This window comes from Neodiprion pinetum, chromosome 4 (assembly GCF_021155775.2).
Source record: "Neodiprion pinetum isolate iyNeoPine1 chromosome 4, iyNeoPine1.2, whole genome shotgun sequence".
Classification (NCBI taxonomy): Eukaryota; Metazoa; Arthropoda; class Insecta; order Hymenoptera; family Diprionidae; genus Neodiprion; species Neodiprion pinetum.
In genome coordinates this window covers 2,091,986-2,112,238 of record NC_060235.2, presented here as the reverse complement: position 1 = coordinate 2,112,238, position 20,253 = coordinate 2,091,986, and the positions used below count along the sequence as shown (strand labels likewise).

The window sequence follows — 20,253 nt, the reverse complement described above, 5'->3', positions numbered from 1 at the left end:
ATTTAACATCTAACAATAAGAAGCAATACCAAAAAATTTAAAGAAGCCTACTGAAAATGAGACTTTTCAAATTTATTTTATCAATATCGCAGGCAAGTATATCAAAATATGTCTGCACTCACTTGCAGTTAGTCAACGCTTGGAAAACCAACGGAATCCCAAGTGTGTGATCAAACTGGAGCAAAATCAATGAAAATCATTAAAAGCTCACCGTTTTAATCCGAAAACTTGAAAGAGAAATACCAAATGCGCAAGATTATCGTGCCGTTGATTATTTCATTTTTTGTACATTCGATCTATTTTTAATTTATTTAACACATTATTGCAACAATTGTATTTTATCATATGTGTTTTATCGTTCCGCGCGTATTTGGTATTGATACCTAATTATCTTTCAAATAAAGTAAGGATAGTTTTCGTACGAAAAGCGTTTTACCCCGAGAACCCTCTCCGCCTGATGCGAGGCTACATAGTCTAGAACTGGAGAGTTAGCGGAAGAGTGAGAGCGAAAGGTATATGTGTCCTTCTCGCTCTACACTCGATTGGCCGATACGTTACCACTCAGCCAATCAAATGCAGAGTGAGAGAGACGGAGTAACCCTAATATATATAAATCTTGCTCTTTCATCACTTTGGCTCCATTTTTCGCCAGTTCAATGGATGGGTAGAGCATGGAGACTAGAGTAGTAAGTATGGAGCGTGTACGTTTACGATACAATAAGTGTAACTGTGTGACTAACACATTCAATTTCATCAATCAACGCAGTATGAATCAGCGCCACGTCGATTATTTTATGTACCCTCATTTGCATCCAGAGTTTGACCATGTTTTGAACGCACCGCCATTAGAGAATGCGGTTCTTCCATAAGTACGCTCCATAGCTCTAAGTGAGAATTACGAGTGACTGTGGTGGTAGACGTCGGCCATCGCCGTGGGTGTAACTCGCGTAACTCGTAGGTATAACTTCACGATATCGCCGGTAGTCCCCAAGTTGCCGAGCCGTTCCCGCCATTACGTGTTCTCACACCCAGACGTTGCGTGTACTTTTGCGTGTGCGGTGTGCCTTGAGCAATTATAGCGTCGCTATTCGCATTTGTGAAGGACGCCACCGGGCACGATGACCGATAATCGTAAGTATTATATATTAGTTGTATAGCCGAGCTTGTTTGTAGATAATATTATAGACCGTCCCTTACCGGATCGTCGTAATAATTGTGCATACGAGTTGGTAATGGATCAGCGTCTTGTCGGGCGTTTTTACTAACAGTCGTCCATGCTATTTTTCGTCGTCTTGACTTTGCCACGCCACTAATTTTATCGCATTAAACCTGATGATACCTAATTGTAGACGGTAATACTAAGTTTCTTTGCTTTCGCTCGATATCATGATTTTTCTTTCCTACCCAAGGCACGTAGTTAAGTCATAACATTAGATTTTCTTTTCGAAAATGTGATTTTGCTGCCTGATCAATAATCAACTACGAATCACGCGTTTCGTGCTTACGAGTTGCTGATTGTAACATGGAGTCTTATCATTCGTGATGTTGACATGATTTATCATAAATTTCATACTTTCCAAAAACACACCTTAGTGTGGCTTCAACTAAGTTGAAATGGGATCGTGTATCTCAGTTCATTAAGCTTCTCTTAATTTACGAAATTTTATTACTATCACTGTTTGTACAATACGTAAATATGTACTCCATGTTCAAGAATTTAACTGTCCTTCCATGCTACCATGGCCACCATTCGGATAAAACTCTGTTATTTCTCATAAGTCACGTAATGGATATTCAATGAATCGCATTAAATCTTACTTTTGTCAAACAAACAGTTGGATTGTATTTCATAAGTTCACTGCTTCGTCATTATGATTCTATGTGGGAATAAGAAGGGACTTGAAAATTTGTAGTTGAATTTCGATTTGTTATTATCTTTGGCAGAATACAGCGCCTACCAGCAGCAGGGTTATGGCCAGTATACCCAACCTCCACCTTCTGGAGGGCAAGATACATCATATCCTCCACCTTCAGGCGGCAGTACCAACTACAGCCAGTATAGTCAACCACCGCCGAGTAGCAACACTTATGGAAATTATAGCAACTATAACCAAACTAGCGGAACTGATTATACTCAAGCCCCGAGCCAAGGAGGCTACAGTCAAAACAGCTATGGGGGTGGAAATTCCGGATCTGGTGGTGGCAGTAATTATAGCTCTGGCTATAACCAGGGAGGAGGAGGTGGAGGAGGAGGAGGTACTGGAGTAAGCGGAGGAGGTAGCAGTGGTTACAATAGAGGTGGAAGTGGAGGCGGTTACGGAGGAGGTGAGAAACTGAATATGACTTATAGAACCCAAAACCTCATTGATGATTTCGGTCCAAATAGACTTTGTTGGATACGAGTTGTGTTTATTATTAAATTCAGTCTCGTGTATGCAGCTTGGAATCTGAATATATTAATGTGAAAAATGATGTACAGGTCAAGGAGGAGGCAGTGGAGGTGGAAGTGGAGGTGGAGGTGGCGGAGGTAGATTTGGTGGAGATCGCGGTGGATATGGGGACCGCTCAAGCAGTGGTGGAGGGGGAGGATACAAGTAAGTTTCTGAATTAAAATTGTTCCGTTATCAAGGGAAGAAATATTTGAAAAGAGCTGATTGTAAGCCACCCTGAAAGTAATTTTACGCATATATCTACATATATATACGATATATACACACATTCATCAAAGGAAAATGAAAACAGAAGAAATTAAGAATATATGGAAAAAATAAAAAAAATTGTCGAAACTGTATGGTAAAGGTAATACAATTGAAAGGTTCTATTACACGACTATTAATAATACTGTTAGCAGTATTACTATGTACAGTAACGTTGATTGTAACGAACAATGAATGCTTTATATCCATTGGTCTTATGCCCAATTGGGCGTTAATGTGTTTGAAGTGTGTCTACAGGTTTAACACACAGGTTTAACTGGTATAAAGGTAACTGCAGGTTGTATATGACAAATGACGAAATGAGGTCGATTATGTATGTTTCGTAAAAGTACCCCGGCATTCATGTTCACTATATAAATGCCACTGTGTTTCTGCATCATCGTGAAACGGTTGTAAAGGTTTTTTTTAAGAAATGTGACAATATGCAGCAGGCGCGTGTCATTGACGTAAATGACACAATGCAGCTATTTAGAACTACCAAACTTGACCTGACACTTTTTTAAAGGGCATCTGTAAGAGATTACATCCACTATATGTATTATCAGGGTCTCTGGTAAACTCAATTTTTCAATTTTAACAACGAGTTACTGTGGCGTTTGTAAATGTACGTGTGATATTTTCTTCTTTTATAAAAACGTGACTGAACAAATCTAACGCTTTTTCTCCTAGTCCCGTGTACAAGACATTAGCTTGCATTACACAAGTGTGTAATGAAGTATAATCCAACGAAAAACAATAACTAAACATTTGGTATGAAAAACTTTGAAATCTTGTTCGAAATTGTATTAGCCTGGGATGCCAGAGAGCCTTATCATATGTAGTCGATATTCGAGCAAAAGATATATATTATTTTAAGCATACAACACACGAATTTTTATGTACCGTAAATTTCAATATACTTCAATCCATTTTGAATGGCTCGATAAGAGCTATTTCACTTCTTGTTTGGTGAATCTTTGCAGATGTATCTATTTTCAGCATAAATAATAATTTACTTTTGTGCATAATTGCATTCCCAATGTAATCTAGTAGTAGGTAACGAAAACAAAGATATTCGTCAATTTCAACACTACAAGAATTATCGTACCTGCCGATTTACAAAATCAATAGTGTCACGCGAGAAAGCAAGTTCAATCTTGTCCGTGTATTTGGGGCATGGTTAAAAAAAATGTGCTGATTAATTGTATACGATGCTTAGGGACAGATTGAGGTTTACTTCAAACTGACTATTTTTAACTACAAAGCAATGTTTATTTTATGTAATCTCTTACTATGCTTAACTATATCAACGTATTGTGACGTTCGATTTTTGAGTTCAAAAATAGTTTGTGTACCTTGAATTTATTCATCTTACATTGCTATTCATCACACGAAAGTATATGTTTACATATTTCCTAAAAAGTGACAAGAAAAAAACTGCCAAACCCAAACTGACCGACATGACTTGTTTGTGTATTGTGATAGTTGAAGAAATAATCTAGACTTCAAGGACATTTAGACAGTAGGTGCATCAAGAAGAAAGAGCAGTGGCGACCAGCATTTGAATCGCCATGCAACAATCGATCGATCAGTCTCTGTCCATGAGTCGACTCATTGGTATATCTGCTTCTGTGTTTTAGCAGTGGCGGTGGCCGTGGTGGTTATAACAAAGGTAAATGCACCAGGCTGCCTGTACTAGCCTGGTGCTATTCACGCATTCACTCTAATTACTTAAAACTTAAATACTTGGTTACTTTGTAAAATATGAAAGGGCTGCCATGCAACAGTTTCAGACTCCGGATACAATGATATGCGTACGTTTAATTATGGAGGGTATTTAGAGATATTAAGTAGCTGTGGATATGTTGAGAAACAAGGAAGTTCAAAACTAGCAGTACTAATTTGTACTGTCTCTTTTTTTGTTTTCTATGTCATCGGAATCACCTTCAACTTATACCGATAATAATTATAATCTGCTGACATCTGTCGTGACAATCTATCCATATTGCAATGCGTTAAAGAATAATATGCGATGCAATTTCTCTCATCATTTGAGGTGTTCATAAATTATTATTGTGATACGTTTATGGTTCGGTTGATTCAATGCGCTAAAATTTGAATCAATTATCAATTATCCATGTGCGTGTGGCTAGGGATGAATGAAAAATGAACCAGAACAGCCTCCAATTTGAGTTGCGAAGTGCTTTGTTATAAGCAATTCTTTAAATCATAAGTATAACTGTGCTAAGTACTAATCAGCATACGTATTCACTTTATCTTACTCCTTATTGAGTGAAACTTTAATTTTTTTTTTGTTTTTTGTTCCAATTCTTCCAAATAATGGTTTATTATAATTAATTTTAATCCAGAATATTTTCCTCATGGTAAATCAGACAATAATACAATGCAAAAGTCTGAACAACGAGCGTTTACTTGATAATTGTATGTCAACTGGTGAAGTCATTAGCCATAACAAACTAGCGATTGATAATATGACTATGATGCCTCGCTAAAATGAATTGATTGATTTATTCACCGAATTCAGGGATGTTAAAAGGGTTGAAATAATGTTGCAGCCCTTTTGTATGAAGATCTGCAACCTTGTGTTAATATTTGTACTTTATTGAGTATTGTCATTCATGCTAGATTATTGCGTGATTATAAATGAAATTTTGACGTCGTATTTAGAGGCGTGAATTAAAAAAAATTTTGATATCAGCTTGTAAAGTGTGGTGAATTACGTTTGTCTTTAATATATATGGTATAGGTATTTGAAGCAAAGCTTCTCAGGTCTTCATTTACAATGTGTAAGAAGCAGTTTGCGGTTAATAATGTATTGGTATTGAATTCATATATTACCAATGCAGTGTTCTTTGGAGTAATTTTAAATAATATACGTCATTTTAAAATACCTCGATGTATCAGGTGATGAACAAAATATGCTTGTGCATTTTATGAGATGCAAGATCTTCACCTGAATATAATTTACAAATATACTTAAGGAGGTGGACATGATTTTTTCTATTTATCAATTGTAGGGTCAGTTCTTTGGATAAGATATTTAAAAACTGGCGCTAAATTACCAATTCGTAATGGGTTGTCGACCACTAATTAGATTAGCTAATAACTCAAATATGTATAAATTATATGGTATGCTCAAATTATTAGATGGGAACAAGTATCAACTGTTGAAACAACATGGATGTGTTAGGTAATAAGTAAGAGTAATGTGAGAATAGAGATGGAAAATATTGGGGTTTGACATTGTGTACAAATTGAGAAATAGCATTTTCAAATTTACAAGTGTATTTTCCCCCGTGACAACTGTTTGCTCTCGTAAGATCAATAGTACTACACAACAGTGCTACATGACAGATACTACTCATTATAAATAAATCAAAGCTGGTTTAGTTTTCTTCCTATTTTTTCATCGGGCAAACTGTTTTCAATGTCATATTAAGGCAATAGACAGTGAAGCAGCATTTTATTCGTACAAGTTTCATCCTAGGCTTGCAGTTTGAATTAGCTTACTAGAACTAGGGATTGGACTAGGGGTAGTTGATGCGTTGACAATTCAGTTAGGGTTTTTGGGTTTGAAGATCAGTGACTAATATTGGATGTGTTGCAGGGGGCTATGGTGATCGCGGCAGTGGCGGCGAAGGGATGGTTGTTCAAGAAGATACAATATTTGTTTCTGGGATGGATCCTACCGTGACGGAAGACGAAATATGCGAACACTTTGGTGCGATCGGAATTATCAAGGTACGTTTAGAATTCGCACCTAATTTGATAATGTAGGTAATCTATTTTATCATTCGCTTGAAACATTAGATATATAATACCATTATTGATTAATCTTTGAATTTGTAATTGACCTTTTTGTAGAACGATAAACGAACTGGGAAGCCAAAGATATGGATGTATAAAGACAAAAATACAGGTAAACCAAAGGGTGAAGCAACGGTGACATACGATGATCAGAACGCGGCTCGCTCAGCAATAGATTGGTTTGATGGCAAAGAGTTCAAGGGTTTTACCATAAAGGTGCAAATCGCACAGCACAAAAGTAATTGGCAAGGTGGTCGTGGAGGAGGTGGCGGAGGTATGGGCGGCGGTGGAGGTCGAGGAGGAGGTCGAGGCCGTGGAGGTGGTTTTGGTAGCCGCGGAGGAGGAGGTGATAGGGACGACCATTCGCGTGGAGGTGGTGATGATCGACGTGATAGTGGCGGACGGGGAGGAGATTGGAGGTATGCCAATTGTGAAAAAAAAAAAAATCAAAAAATGAATACAGGGAATTCCTGGGAATTACTTGCAGTTCTCGGAAATTTCGTAAAATATAGTTCTTGATGCGATTTCTGTATTGTTCGACTATCACTAATAATTGAAACTAGCCGTTGATTTTTTTATTGCTCGCTTGAATACTAAATTTCTTAAATTTTTGTCTTACTTGCCGCACTCGCTCTATTTTCAATATGTATTTGTAGAGATAATAATGATAGGATTAATAACAATGCGAATACGTTTGCTCAAGATCTAAACTTCGTATTTACCAGTGCTTATGGCCTTCTGTTTTTTCAATAGTGATGAACTATTCAATATCAACATCTTTAAGAATACATGTAGTCAAAGTGTTGTGAAACGCGATGTACCGAGGCAAGAAGTCTTGAAGAAAAAAACCAAATTGAGTGGTCACCCTGAACGATGAGCTATTTTTTTTATTCGTTGCAAAAACTGCAAACTTTCAGCTACAGCTTTGAAGCTGTTCGTCGATTTCATTCCCTACGTCGACTGTAACTTTCACAGGTGTCCCAATCCTGATTGCGGAAATACAAACTTCGCTTGGCGTGATCAGTGCAACTTGTGCAAAAGCTCAAAGCCTGAGGGCGCTGGTGGAGGCGGTCGCGGGGGTGGTGACCGTGGAGGTCGTGGCGGCGGTGGCTTTCGAGGAGGAGATAGAGGAGGCCGCGGCGGAGACAGGGGTGGTCGAGGTGGAGGTTTCCGGGGAGACAGAGGTGGTGGACGTGGAGGTCGAGGTGGACCAATGCGAGGTTCCGGCGGGTTAGTACGAACTAAATCTTCTAACTGCGATGCGATCTATTTTGACCGTAAAATTTCACGCTCTATTCAATATTGTCTAGTTAAATAATGAACGTTAATTTTCGATTAAAGCCAAATTTTTTTTGTGTTATTTCAGTCGTGGGGACAGAGATAGAGACCGTCAACGTCCGTATTAGATGTATGCATGTACAAAAGAAGAGCGTCTCAAACAAATGTGCATACATTCGACGCACTCGTGTGTGTATTTGACACAAGATAAAGATCGTGTATTTGACCTGTGCAACATGCATTTTATTTACTAACACTTTTGTACTCATGTTAAAAATGGTACCCGACGTGCAGTGAATTTTAATAAACCATAAGACTAGTTTGTAAATCTCAGACAAACTGTTTCATTCCGTGTTATATTGAATCTATTATGTGTAAAGACCATCAGAGATCGATGAAGCTTTATTTAGGTAGTGTATTGAAGAACTGTGGGATTTATTAGCGGACAAGGCGCACATTCGTGACGAATGTCTCGGTTGCGATAGATGAGCAACTAACGGAACATAACTCGAAAGAAACCAACGACTTGAGCTAAAATTTATTCATCTCAGAATGGGTTTTCGGCTCTATTCTTTGAACCGCTTTCCGCAACGACTCCAAATTATGCAGATTAATTTTGTGACAATAACACGCCCATATATGGTCTGAAGAAATTTATTTTATCCTTTTTCAAATTCACCTTACGCCAATCTGAGCAAAGGGCTGTAAATGCGATTTAAACACGTAAACAAGGCAATCTGGCGTTACATTTCCGTTCGTGAGATGAAAAATTGTATCTCCGGTTGCCTATCTGCAGGCGCCAAAGTGGCTTGTTTCCACGTTCAAGCTCGGTATAGTGAATTTTAGAACTACGGTATAAAGTATTGTTTAGCGTAGTTCTTCATGGACCTCGCGGAGGCTTTACCAAAAATACATCGTGATTTCTTCACTTCTTCGTACGGATTTTTTTGGCTCGAATGATGTTATGAGTTCGAGCCGTTGGCTCGGTTGGCTCGCACTCGTTGACATCATCTTCGCCTAAAAATACTGGGTTTACAGGCATGCTACATAAAGAACTATTATTTATGGTAGATTTATATTACAGCCACTACACAATCTCCACGATACTGTTACGTTGCAGAAAATGAGGTGCGAAGGAAAAATCATCGCCAGTGTTAATTTCAGAACTGTTTCACATTTCCACAGACGCCTTTTGAGATGAAAGGAAAAATTCTGTGCCCAGATGAACAGTTCTTTGTAACCTGAAGCAACACAGAGCTCAGGCTACGAATAGCAGCTGTACTTCGCTCATCAAAACCTGAGTATGTACTGAGCATGCTTCGAGCTGGAGTGATAAATTTACGGCGAGATCAGGAAACCATGGCTTTGTTTTTTTAACGTCGAAACAGGCAGACGCGATCACGTTTATCGCTGACATTTTGACGGGAGTATAAAAATGTGAGCGAACCCAAGGGGTGCTGATTTGGGATTGATAGAATCGCCCATCGCAGATCAAGATCAGTCGCGTCTCGAATGTCGGAGTTGAAGAAAACCCGCGATGCATCAACTTACCAAAAACTTCCGCCACCCAAGTCACTTCTGGGCGAAGAGGACGCCGAGGTTACATGGGAGATAATTTTAAAACGGTACCCCAACGCCGCTCCCCTTCTATGCGAAATGGAAAACGTTATAGAACGAGCTGAGGGTCTTCTGAACCAGCTAAGGTCGCCCTACACTCAGGCCCTGGGTAAATTTCCTTACAAAAACAAAAAAAAAAAAGAGAAACAAATAGAGTCGGAGTAAGGATCAGTCATTAAGAAACGTGATCCAAAGCTAGCCGCTATATGTTCAATCAGACGATAATTGTCGTCGCCCCGTTTGCACAGAGAGATCGAGTTCCTTTCAAATCGCCGATTCTCAGGACGATCTGACGGCTGAATGCGACGTCGAGAAGTCTACCGAGGTCTCGATACTCTCGGAGCAATGTTATTACTCAGATTCCGCTGCAGCCGAGGATTCCGCAGTGAGTTGTAACTGATAAAACGATACCGCTTAACTCTTCTCCCCGATGCAGAGTCCTGCACGTGATATCCACAGATTCCCGAAATCATGTCCGAGGCGCAAGCCGGCGATTCGATCTCGCACCAGGGGCTGGAAAATTGTGCACAAACGGAGGAGGAACAACCCTCGATTCCGGGGGCCAGCTCGTCTTACATCTACGAGTCCAATTCGATGAACCCCGACCCGGACTGGGAGCCGAAGATCAGTTTGAAATCGTTCATATCGTCCGGGGCGAGCTTTACGCGGAGTCAAAAGTCTCGTCAAGGTATTCCAGAGTCCGTCTCACACCAGGCAATTCCAGTGTCTTCAAAGGTTCCACGAGTCGATCGGTCGTTAAATGGTTCGGCTGCAGAAGTGGAAAAAACATCGAGCCTTGAGGCTTGGGGAAAAGTTGTCGGAGAGACCACGACGATTAAAATAATGGGTAAAAGCTCCGGTCCGTCTGGTTTCAAGGAATGTTCACCACCAGTGGTTTCCGCTGCTAACGCAAAGGGTTAGTTTGTGATCCAGTTTTGAACGATTCGACCGATCAATCGGTATCGAAGAAGCCAAGTGAACGAGAATGGACATACGTACTCGGGCTTGAATTTATTGGGGAAAAATTAATTCACGGTCGTTGAGACATGATTTACGGGTTCTTTGATTCGCCGTTTTAGAGGATACGGTAAGCGAGCACGCGCGGAGACTAAGCTCGCTCAAAAGTGGACCAATGCAGCAGATAACTAAGCTCAATCTCCTGGGAAAGAGGGATGAGCTGATGCAGAGATTCGCTGGAACAATCGCCACCGCTTCCAAGGTCGTCGATACGACGCGAATGGTGGAGGAGACACAGAGGCTGCGAGAAGCGGTTTCTCACATCGAAGGTAAAGGTTGAGGTGGTAACGTGGCGGCCCATTTTAAGGGTCCAAAAGACGCGAACACCCTTGTAAAAAGACCCTTTCACACAGCCAACACAAAAGACCATAAGGAACAACGCGATCTCTCAGCCGATCGAACCGCTAGCGTCGATGATATAAAGGAGAAGGGAGAGATCGTAGGTGAATCCCTGCAAAAGGAACACGAGAAAGTAGAAGGTGAAGTCCAGGTATGCACAGTGAAACCATCCGCCAAGATTATGCAGTAACTGCACCACTTTTCTCCGATCGTCTCGATCTTCAGGGCAACGGAGACGACGGCGTCGCGACGCCTCGTTCGCCGATCGATATCCTCGACGAGTACTCGAAGGTTTGCGGCCTTTCAGTCGAGTACAAAAACCTGAGTCCAAGCTACAGCTACAGCAAAAACGTCAAGGTGAAGTGCTGCTTCGCGGGATTTACATGTGAGTGAAAATCGAAACCTGTTTACCGCGTAACACGTACTCAGGTGTTCGCAATTTTGCGGGCCATTCAAGTATTAGCTAACTCTGCTATTCAGAGAAACATATCGAAAATTCGACGCAGCGTGCTCAAAGCCAACACGCCGCGAGCTTGAGAATAATAAAAAATTTTCTTCAAAAACAGGTGTTGATAATGCACGATTTGCTCAATAATAGTACCCTGGCAAATAAAATGTTTATCGCATGCGTTTAAGAAGAAAGACGATTTATAATGTATTTAATACTCAACGAATAGTGAATTCACGTATTGCTGAACACATTAATGCGTATTAATAGGTAATAATAATTAATATTTAATAAAGTAGGAATAAATTGATCAGGATGTGACTATAAATGACATTTCTGATATTCTCAGATAACGAATCTATTTTTCAATAAACTTTCGAAAAAGTGGTAGCTTACTTTAAAAAACAGTCGTAGGCAAAACAAGCAAACGTTACCGTTCGTTATCACTAGGGATGGGATGCTACACTTTGCAAAAAGTTCGTTAGCTAATACTTGAATGATCCCTTTCCAGTCGATGCTTGCAGCGACTCACGAAAATCGGCGAAAACTTCGGCGGCTGCCAAAACCCTGCTCGCACTTGCGAGTCGACAGATCGACGAGGAAAACATCGGAGAGCTCACGCCGTTCTCAAGGAAACAGTGAGTATCTCACGGTATTGGTACCGCCAGCTTCTTCGCCATCCGTAACAGCTTATGGTGTCCAGGATCGAGGAGATATTGGGCCTGAACACGAGGTGCGGTCACGAGACGCCGATCATGAAGCTCTACAAGATCTGCATGCAGCTCGACGCCCCGGAGCCGGTTTACCACTCGTTGCAGGAGTCTTCGAACGTCGTTGGAAGTCGATATACCATCAAGTGCGACGCGCTGGGTTACTCAAAGTCGGGTTGGTCGTTTTATTGATTTATACAAATCCGGGGCGCGTTATTCCCCCTTACGTCATCTCCGGGAACTCGCGTAATCACACGTTCTGACTTCAATATCGCACCTAGCAGGTGTCGGCATCAGGGTTTCCAGCGCGAAAAAGTTAGCCGCTGACCATGTGCTCCGGAGCTACTTGAACGACCAGAAAAGCACTCCCGCAAATTCATGACTCGACATTCCCCGTCCCTCGATGGTGGATTTCGCGTATTTGGATACTTTTAAACCTTACGCTGTGTGAAAATTATCAAGTCGATTATGTAGCCTAATTTCGAAGCCTGGATCCGAAGCAACTGATCGAAAAATTTGTTACAAATATTGGAAAAACTGGGAACATCATTTATTTACAAAATACGTACAGCGTGTATACATTGTACAAGTACCAATCGGTCGACGGACGTTCTAAGGCATCTTGGCTACGATCCAAGGCAGTTTGCCGGTCTTCTTGAAGGTCCAGTAGTCGTAGAGCAGCTTGCCAAGGACGAAGAAAATCAGCGATGCCAGGACGACGTTCAGGATGTCCAGAGGCTGAATCCAGTGCTGGTCCGGTGAGGTGCAAATCGCGGTCCGGCTGAGGTGGCTTATCTGTCGAATACGGATCGATTCTTATGAAACGGAAATTTGATGGCCATGCGGACTTCAATATATAATTGTGACGCATTGATCCTTGGAGGTGGTGTGACGATCGAGTATGCAGATTGCAACAATAATATGGAGAATAAGCAGCTAACGCTATTAACAGTGGGATAAGAAACACATGTGAACAAACATCCGTTACAGATTGGATATGAGGGCTTATTATTCCAGCAGCGTTAATCTCTTCGATGCAAATATTCCATCGCGACAATCACAAAAGCAACAACATATTTTCGTTATTTTTCTTCCGCATCCGCGATATGCGTGTAAATATTGCAATGCATATGGCACGAATAATTCCAAGCGTAAAACCATTGACGTACTTATCCATACGTATACGTATACACATTAGGGTGGCTAATTTTTTTGCTTTTTTTTTTTTTAAGATGCTACTCGAAAAATTTGTGACAAACATTGAATAAAAAAAAATTGTCGTAAAACCTGGAAGAGGTAGGAAAATATTTAGAGGTCGCTACCAATTATTGTAATGTTGTTTATTTATTTTTATGTCTACACCTTATAGACTTATATGTATATATAATACTTCCCCTTAACACAACATATTTTTCAAAAAATAAATATATTTCAATAATTAGTAGCAACCTCTAAATATTTTCCTTCCTCCTTCAGGTTTTACGACAATTTTTTTTTTTTTTTTCATCATTTGTCACAAATTTTTCGAGTAGAACGTTTAAAAGAAAATGTTTTTTTTTAAATGAGCCACCCTAATATACACGTTTACGCAAAGTTCAATCCGTGCGTTGAGTATGACAAACGGCACGCTACGATAGGATCAATACGTGAAAATTTCTCATCGATTCATCGCCCCCGCCCCGATCGTCTCACCTGCTTGCCAGAATTTTCGTCGTCCTGAATCTCGGCGCAAGTCACGTCTTCCACGTCCTTGAAAAGGCCAGTATGACTCCTAAGCAGTACCTGACGAATTCCGAACCGATAATTACTTTGTAAAATTCTCCGTTCGACCGACAATTTACATGAGAAAATAATGATCGGCTCACTTGAAATCCGGGGGTGAAATGACAGTCGCATCGCCACGGATTTTTCCCCAGCAATATAGCTACGGGGTGGTCGTTTTGCTGAAGGGCATTCTCGATCACGTACGGCGGTACCTGAAATTTACAAATTTTTACATCCTTGCGATCGGAAGACGTGCAGACACCGAAACTGCAATCTGTCTCTGATACAAACGTAGCTAAGTCGATTCCCTCGCAGACTAAATGCCCGGAAGTGATCGAGCCAGTCGGAACCCTCGAGAATCGCTATAGATTCCACCTCGTTGTCGTCCAGGTATAGATCAATGACTTTACGGTAGACGGGGTTCTTCGTCAGCGGAGTCAAGTCGCGAATCTGCACTCGAAAGAGCAGAGAATCAGCGATTTGGAAATTTTTAGGAATCAATTATTCAGACACATCACCGAAGCCTTCCATCGATTCTAAGCTGCAAACTTATGCAGTTGGAAACAAGTTACTTCATATTTAACGGCTGTTGGAATTGAACTCTTGCCAATTTTTATACCGCTCATAATTCTTTTGCAGAAATAGGATTCCGCGAGGCCGATTCGATCAAATTTTTATTGGCTTTAATTTAGACGGGATAAGTTGGTGAGTGAATAAATGTTCGGCAGAATTATCGATTTCGGTTATTTTCGGTAAGATATTATACGATCGCTTGAGAAATTATCGCGTGCTTGCGTCACGGCGAATGAATATCGGGAAAACGTTTGAAATCTATCTAAAATGCGCTCTTCGACAGATCGTAAAAAATCCCGAAATACAAACCAGGCCGAAGGATGATAATTCGCCGGTCTATAACGCGCGTGAAAACCGGTGCTAGTAATAAATACTCGACGATATGATGTGGAGGAAGTTGGAGTTTCTTGTCTAAACACGCGAGGTAAACACCACTATTGAATTATTGCAGTCAATACGTAACCGACCTGCTCCTCCTCTTCGCTTTGGAAACAACAAGTCGAAAAAAAAAAAAAAACGGTAGCTAGGAAGAAGAAAGAGGAAAAAACAGAAGCAGTAGTAAAATCTCAAGTGTTTTTAAACCCGCTTATATCTACGTAAAAAATCAAAACCCAAACGTCGACGAAAGTTCGTCATGACTTTGCACCACGTCTTTATTAATCAATAAATAGAAATTTCGCTTCAATAATTTATACGGGCGAATAAATTCGTCGCCTTGTGCATCGATAAGCGTAACATTGATGCATGAAAACAAAAATGTTGACAACAACTGCGTACATTAGCTTGTATATTTTTTTCATTCGTGTGTAAGTAAATTTACACGTAGTGAGACGATTGTGCGACAGCGATAATTGAACGCCTGTTAGGATCTCCGAGCTAATTTTCCCGGCGTAGATTCGTACACATCAACATCCAACTAGAAACTAGCCAACCTTGTTTTTTGCCAGGTGAAGGGTGGTCGTATTTTGCGGCAGGAATTCCGGCAGCTCCGTAAGGCCTTTCGAACTGCAGTTCACGGTGACGAAGGCCAGTAATTGCTTGCGATTCGACGACCCCGTCATCGTCGATACGACGTAGGTCAGATCGCAGCTGCAGACCGTCTTCTGGCACTGATCAGCGACTTCCTGGATATCGGGGATGAGTATTTATCGCACATTGCAGTCGTTGGATTCTCGTTCGACTCGGTATCGTCAGAATTTCGTTCGTTCGACTCACCGCGGTTATTTCCATCATCTGTACCAGGGGATGATCGGTTTTCGACGCCAGCGTGCACGTCAATTTGTCCCTGTCGACGACCCGGCTGGCGACGGATTCGTTGTTCGAATTTAGTATCCAGATCATCTCGGAAGCGCAGTTGAATGGGTTTCCTGTAATTCGTCGAATTTGGTTTGCCGAAAAACATTTCATCGCTACAATTTGGAACGAACTTGCAGGGAGCGTGACTGAGCAATATGGCGGCGAAAACTAAGCTCTCGGCGAATTGTTTTTGGTCAATTACGCGAATACGGATGTACGGAAAATTCAGCGCAAGCTGTAATTTCTTAGTTTTTTCGCGATGAATCGATGTACCGCAGAAAATACGACGAAAGAAATCTTTTAAAACTAAATATGGCCAGCGTAGAGTAGCGCGTTATATTACCGACAGATGTCGCGGTTTCATATTTTCGTTCCAATTTTGTGCTTTACATGCGAGTTTTAAAGGCTCACCAGACAAGTAAACGTACTGCAGAGACGGGCCTTCAATCGCGGTCGGATCCACGAATCTCAGGGCGTTGTTTCTTAGGTCGAGGATTCGAAGGGACTGCAAGTTTGAGAACGCGGCTCTGGGCAGCTCTTCAAGATTTGTACCGCCGAACGTGACTACCTGAGAAACATTGTTCAGTGCCGATATTATCGGGATAAAATGAGGCGAGATCGACGGATGATGAGACCGGAAGTCCTTCGGATATACCTACGAGATTTCGATACTCAAAGCTGGACTAAATTCATCCTGCACTCACTTCCAGGTCCGTCGCGGTGCCGGGAAAGCCGGACACCAGGTGGGTCACGTTGCTGTCGATGATCGAGAGGTTCCGGAGGGCCGGAAATTTGCTCAGTAGATCCTCAGGGTCGAGACTCTCTTCCGGCCATCCGCACAGCGTCAGAAAATGAACGCTGCTCGATCTGTAGCCACCACGTTATGGGGAAAAATGGATTTTTAGAAGCCTTTGAGGTACTTTGGAGTTGCGGGGAAAGTTCACCTTCGTTTTTCCTTACCCGCTCTTCCATCCGCCGTGAAGATCGCCGTAACAAATCAAGTGGAACGTTGAAGGCGTCGACTCGCAATGATCCGTCAGCCAATCGGCGTTATCGGAATAATTAGTGGAACACGGATGTTGGCCGAAGGATGAGCCCATTGTCAAGAAAATCATTGCGATAAACGCCCTGGAAAACGAAGGGGATTTTTCATATTTCATTCCTGACCAATATACTTTTATTCCTCCGTTTGAACGCGCGTTTGTTTATGATATATTTTCATGGATCACGCGATGCGATTCTGGATAAATTTTTCAGTCTGGATACGCGATTATTGTTAGCGTCGGTTACTGTTCAATATTTACTCACTTCAACGTTACGACCGACAGACAAATATTGAGCTTTCAAGTTACAAGCAATCGATAACTTCCGTAATACGGTGAATACATGCACCTGTATACTTGCTCATATTTTCTATTCCACGCGCCGTGAAAACGAGCAGAAAAGTTCACGAACATAGAGCTTTTCTTTCTCTATTTAAAAGATACAGATCTCAATACTGTTTTAACATTGTCTATTTAAAAGCGATAGAATTTCGACGAACATGTGCGAACAATGATTGATTCGATTAAAATTTTAAATTTACGGAATCAAGTTCAAACACTTTGTGCAGGCGATAAGATATGCTGGCAATCTGTTGAGCAGTGAAAATTGTGTGCAAAATGACCGAGTAGCATATCATATAGCTACGTATAAAAAAACAGTATAGCCACAAGCACTTGAAAAAATGATGATTTTGTAACAACCAGTGACGAGTCGAATCCGCACCTCGAATTTTTGCGCATGTTGATTACCTTGTAATTACATATCTGTATATATCATTCGTTTATTCGTGTATACACAAATACCGGTATGTAAATTGATGCTATTTCTGGAAGATTAATACAAAACAAAAATACCAATAAACCGCGCGAATTCGCGCATTTTTCAAGTATATTCTCTTCGCCTTGAGGGATTGTAGTCGCGTAAAGTCTTTTCCATGAATAGAAAAGTATCAGCTATACAGTACAGGAATGTACATTGAAATTCGACAATTGGAGTGTTAAAAAAATAAACATATTTTCCTCTCTAGTTACAGATAAGAAAAATTTATTCTTAGCAATCTGGCGTTTAACGCCGGTGGCTTAGCCAGATTATTCGCATATCAACTATTGCACGCGCCTATACATTGTACATAGTAATATCCAGTGTATAGGTATAAAGTGATTGTTTGCATAATATAACGAAGAGTAAACCCAAAGTGTAGTGCATGGCGCGTATGTGGACGAATATTTATGCAAATAGCAACCATTATCTAATCTTTATCATATAACATGATGTATATGTGTGTATATATAGGTATATACATATATGCATATGTGCGCGGAGATGTAAGGTATATGCTTTTGCAATCTGAGCTGCGGAATTGCCTAATGCCCGAATACAGGTGTAAATACCACCGTTGTACAAACACGCTCAGATAACGGTATGCCCGTGATCATCAACACTGCTAAATAAAATACTGTATCAGCGGGAGTAGGTAACTAATCTACATGTGCATGCAGTTCCATCGTTGGACGGAATTTCGTATTTGGGGAATCAGGATTATCGGGATACTTCTCTGCGTCGAAAATCACCCTCGATATTTTCCGGAAAATAATGCGTATCGAGTTTATCCCGTGCACTTCACTGCCGAATGTTTGCACAGCGAGTGTTCGAAAACCGAGATTTTCAGCGAGAAACTTGATAAGGATAAGACGCAGAGTACAGTATTCGGGCTCGATACAATTGCGGGGGTCCGATTTTGTTGAAAAAGTAGATAAAAAAAAAAAAAACAACAACAAATAAAAAAAAAACAATAAATAAAAACAAGAAAGTTGAGGAATAAAAATCGGTGATAAGAATCGAGCTAAGATTTTGAACGGCGATACGCAAGTCGGCTTTTCGAGCAGCTGACAGCATGTTAAGCTGTACGTATCGATCGTGCTTTAATCTTGTCAGTCGGATTTGTCATTGTAACAATTGGATTTTCTAATCTCAGCGTGTTGTGTGAAAACTATAAACAGGAATAGATAGATATAAATACAAGGTACAGAAGGTCTTGGAGATGCTAATATGCCGAAGTCTTCGTGAATTCAATTACAGCGTGTTAGACAAATTGGCTAAAACTTGCTAATTGAATTACTGGGAAGAAGAAGGTTTTTTTTTTATCTTCTTTTTGTCCGATGTATGAAATAAAGAAGACGTACGTTACGCGGAAGATGAGATAAGAGGGAATGGAAACAGAAAAATATATTTCGATACCACTCGGCGAGTTAAGCGGAAATATATTATACTCGTCGGTGTTGTAAAGAATATCGAGGATATGTCTATACAGTGAGAAGAAAAATAAACAATTGTACGTTAGTTATAAGCTTATATTCGTAGAAGTTTTTGTATAAATTTATCGCGTAAATAGAATATAAAATGAAGCATTTTATACGGGGGTTGAACAATTTATTTTGTAATCGGTGATGAATCTAGCCGTTGGAATGGCGCGATAAACGACAAAAGTGTCAAACAACCAGCGAGGAAACTTCGAACGTGCAAATTAGATGCTAATTATCCGCGTGGATGGAAACAAGCCTATACTGACGCAGGTTACACGAGAATGGGTATTATAATTATACGGCACTATTTGAGGAACAAAACGTACACCGCCATTAGATGATTTCTTTTTATGATCGATGAAAACGTTCTAAATAATTAACAAAATTCCGCTTCATACGCGTCTCATCCTCGTGATTTTGTTATTCATTTTTTAAGCTACGCGGTGTAACTTACGATAGGTGGAAAAAAATTTGAGAAAAACAGCTCAATTTTTTACATAGTTCACTTATATAAATTCCACGTGAAGTTGACCGTTATACGTCCCCTGAATTTGTCTCGATCTTTTATTCTGCAAATTTTATGAGTCGTTTTCCGTCTGCAATCCGCAATCATTCCATCCGGCAAAGAATGTAGAGAATTTTGATGATCTATCGCGGTTACGAGATCCCGAATTTGCGTGGATCAAAGGACATTCGGGATCCACGGAAAGACAAAACAGCTGCGGCGGTTTATTTGAATAAACGAGTATTGAAACGTGGTCGTAAAACTTAGTTGTTTGCCGATCGGCTTTACGTTGAAGGTAGTCGCGAATACAGCGTCTACTTCGCGTGCAAACAAAGTTTAAAATTGAGGCCTTAAACGAGGCAGCAATAATTAAATTGCCTCATATCTAAGCACACTATAATTCCTTACTCACAGCTGACACTCCGGGTCTCTCATTATTCCGCGATTTTTCCTATTAGTCGTCACGAAAAACTGTGCACCGAAAAATTGTATCCCTGGCTCACAATCGGTTTTTTATTTCTCCTCTTCGTTTTTAATCGTCTCTTATGGACAGACAGCTTCCACCCTTTCAAATCACGCCTCGCAACGAGATCGCCGAGAAATTGGTCGGGAAGGTGCGTCGACGACTGGCATGCTAACCGGGTCTACCCTGGAACCCGGACAAACCAATTCTCGAGCAGACAGACTAAGCTGGGCTTTTGCAGCTTCCGCGCGCAGCCGCTTTCACCTGGCGACGGCGCACATGTTCTGAAAACGGTAAACAAACATATCGTTCGACACATCCGTCAAGCAATAAGCGTATATTTCGATCGCATGGCAGGGATGCTTTGGCGTG

The 20,253-nt window shown here is 40.8% G+C and overlaps 3 protein-coding genes across 4 annotated transcripts; 2 read left to right on the top strand and 1 right to left on the bottom strand.

Annotated features, from left to right (window-relative positions):
• The first annotated feature begins 831 nt into the window (after window positions 1-831).
• Window positions 832-8,130, top strand: LOC124217202 (RNA-binding protein cabeza). Of its 2 annotated transcripts, none has more exons than XM_046622599.2 (8): window positions 832-1,131; window positions 1,945-2,325; window positions 2,480-2,594; window positions 4,340-4,368; window positions 6,325-6,458; window positions 6,582-6,943; window positions 7,500-7,754; window positions 7,891-8,130. In XM_046622599.2, exons 1-8 carry the CDS (start codon window positions 1,119-1,121, stop codon window positions 7,928-7,930), a joined length of 1,329 nt encoding a protein of 442 aa, XP_046478555.1. In that variant the 5' UTR covers window positions 832-1,118; the 3' UTR covers window positions 7,931-8,130. The 2 variants fall into 2 exon arrangements, with proteins under 2 accessions (XP_046478555.1, XP_046478554.1); XM_046622598.2 differs by having other exon boundaries at window positions 833-1,131; window positions 4,337-4,368; window positions 7,891-8,037.
• Window positions 8,131-10,907: 2,777 nt separating this feature from the next.
• Window positions 10,908-12,468, top strand: LOC138190877 (uncharacterized). Its single transcript, XM_069135425.1, has 3 exons — window positions 10,908-11,160; window positions 11,735-11,861; window positions 11,927-12,468. The coding sequence occupies exons 1-3, from the start codon at window positions 10,929-10,931 to the stop codon at window positions 12,123-12,125; spliced, it is 558 nt and encodes a 185-aa protein (XP_068991526.1). The 5' UTR covers window positions 10,908-10,928; the 3' UTR covers window positions 12,126-12,468.
• Window positions 12,469-12,473: 5 nt separating this feature from the next.
• Window positions 12,474-20,093, bottom strand: swi2 (Protein singed wings 2). The gene is made up of 10 exons (XM_046621731.2): window positions 19,831-20,093; window positions 16,527-16,694; window positions 16,271-16,433; window positions 15,978-16,134; window positions 15,486-15,637; window positions 15,203-15,394; window positions 13,989-14,147; window positions 13,799-13,909; window positions 13,626-13,715; window positions 12,474-12,728 (listed from the first exon to the last, which is right to left on the bottom strand). The coding sequence occupies exons 1-10, from the start codon at window positions 19,851-19,853 to the stop codon at window positions 12,546-12,548; spliced, it is 1,398 nt and encodes a 465-aa protein (XP_046477687.1). The 5' UTR covers window positions 19,854-20,093; the 3' UTR covers window positions 12,474-12,545.
• Between the last annotated feature and the right edge of the window lie 160 nt (window positions 20,094-20,253).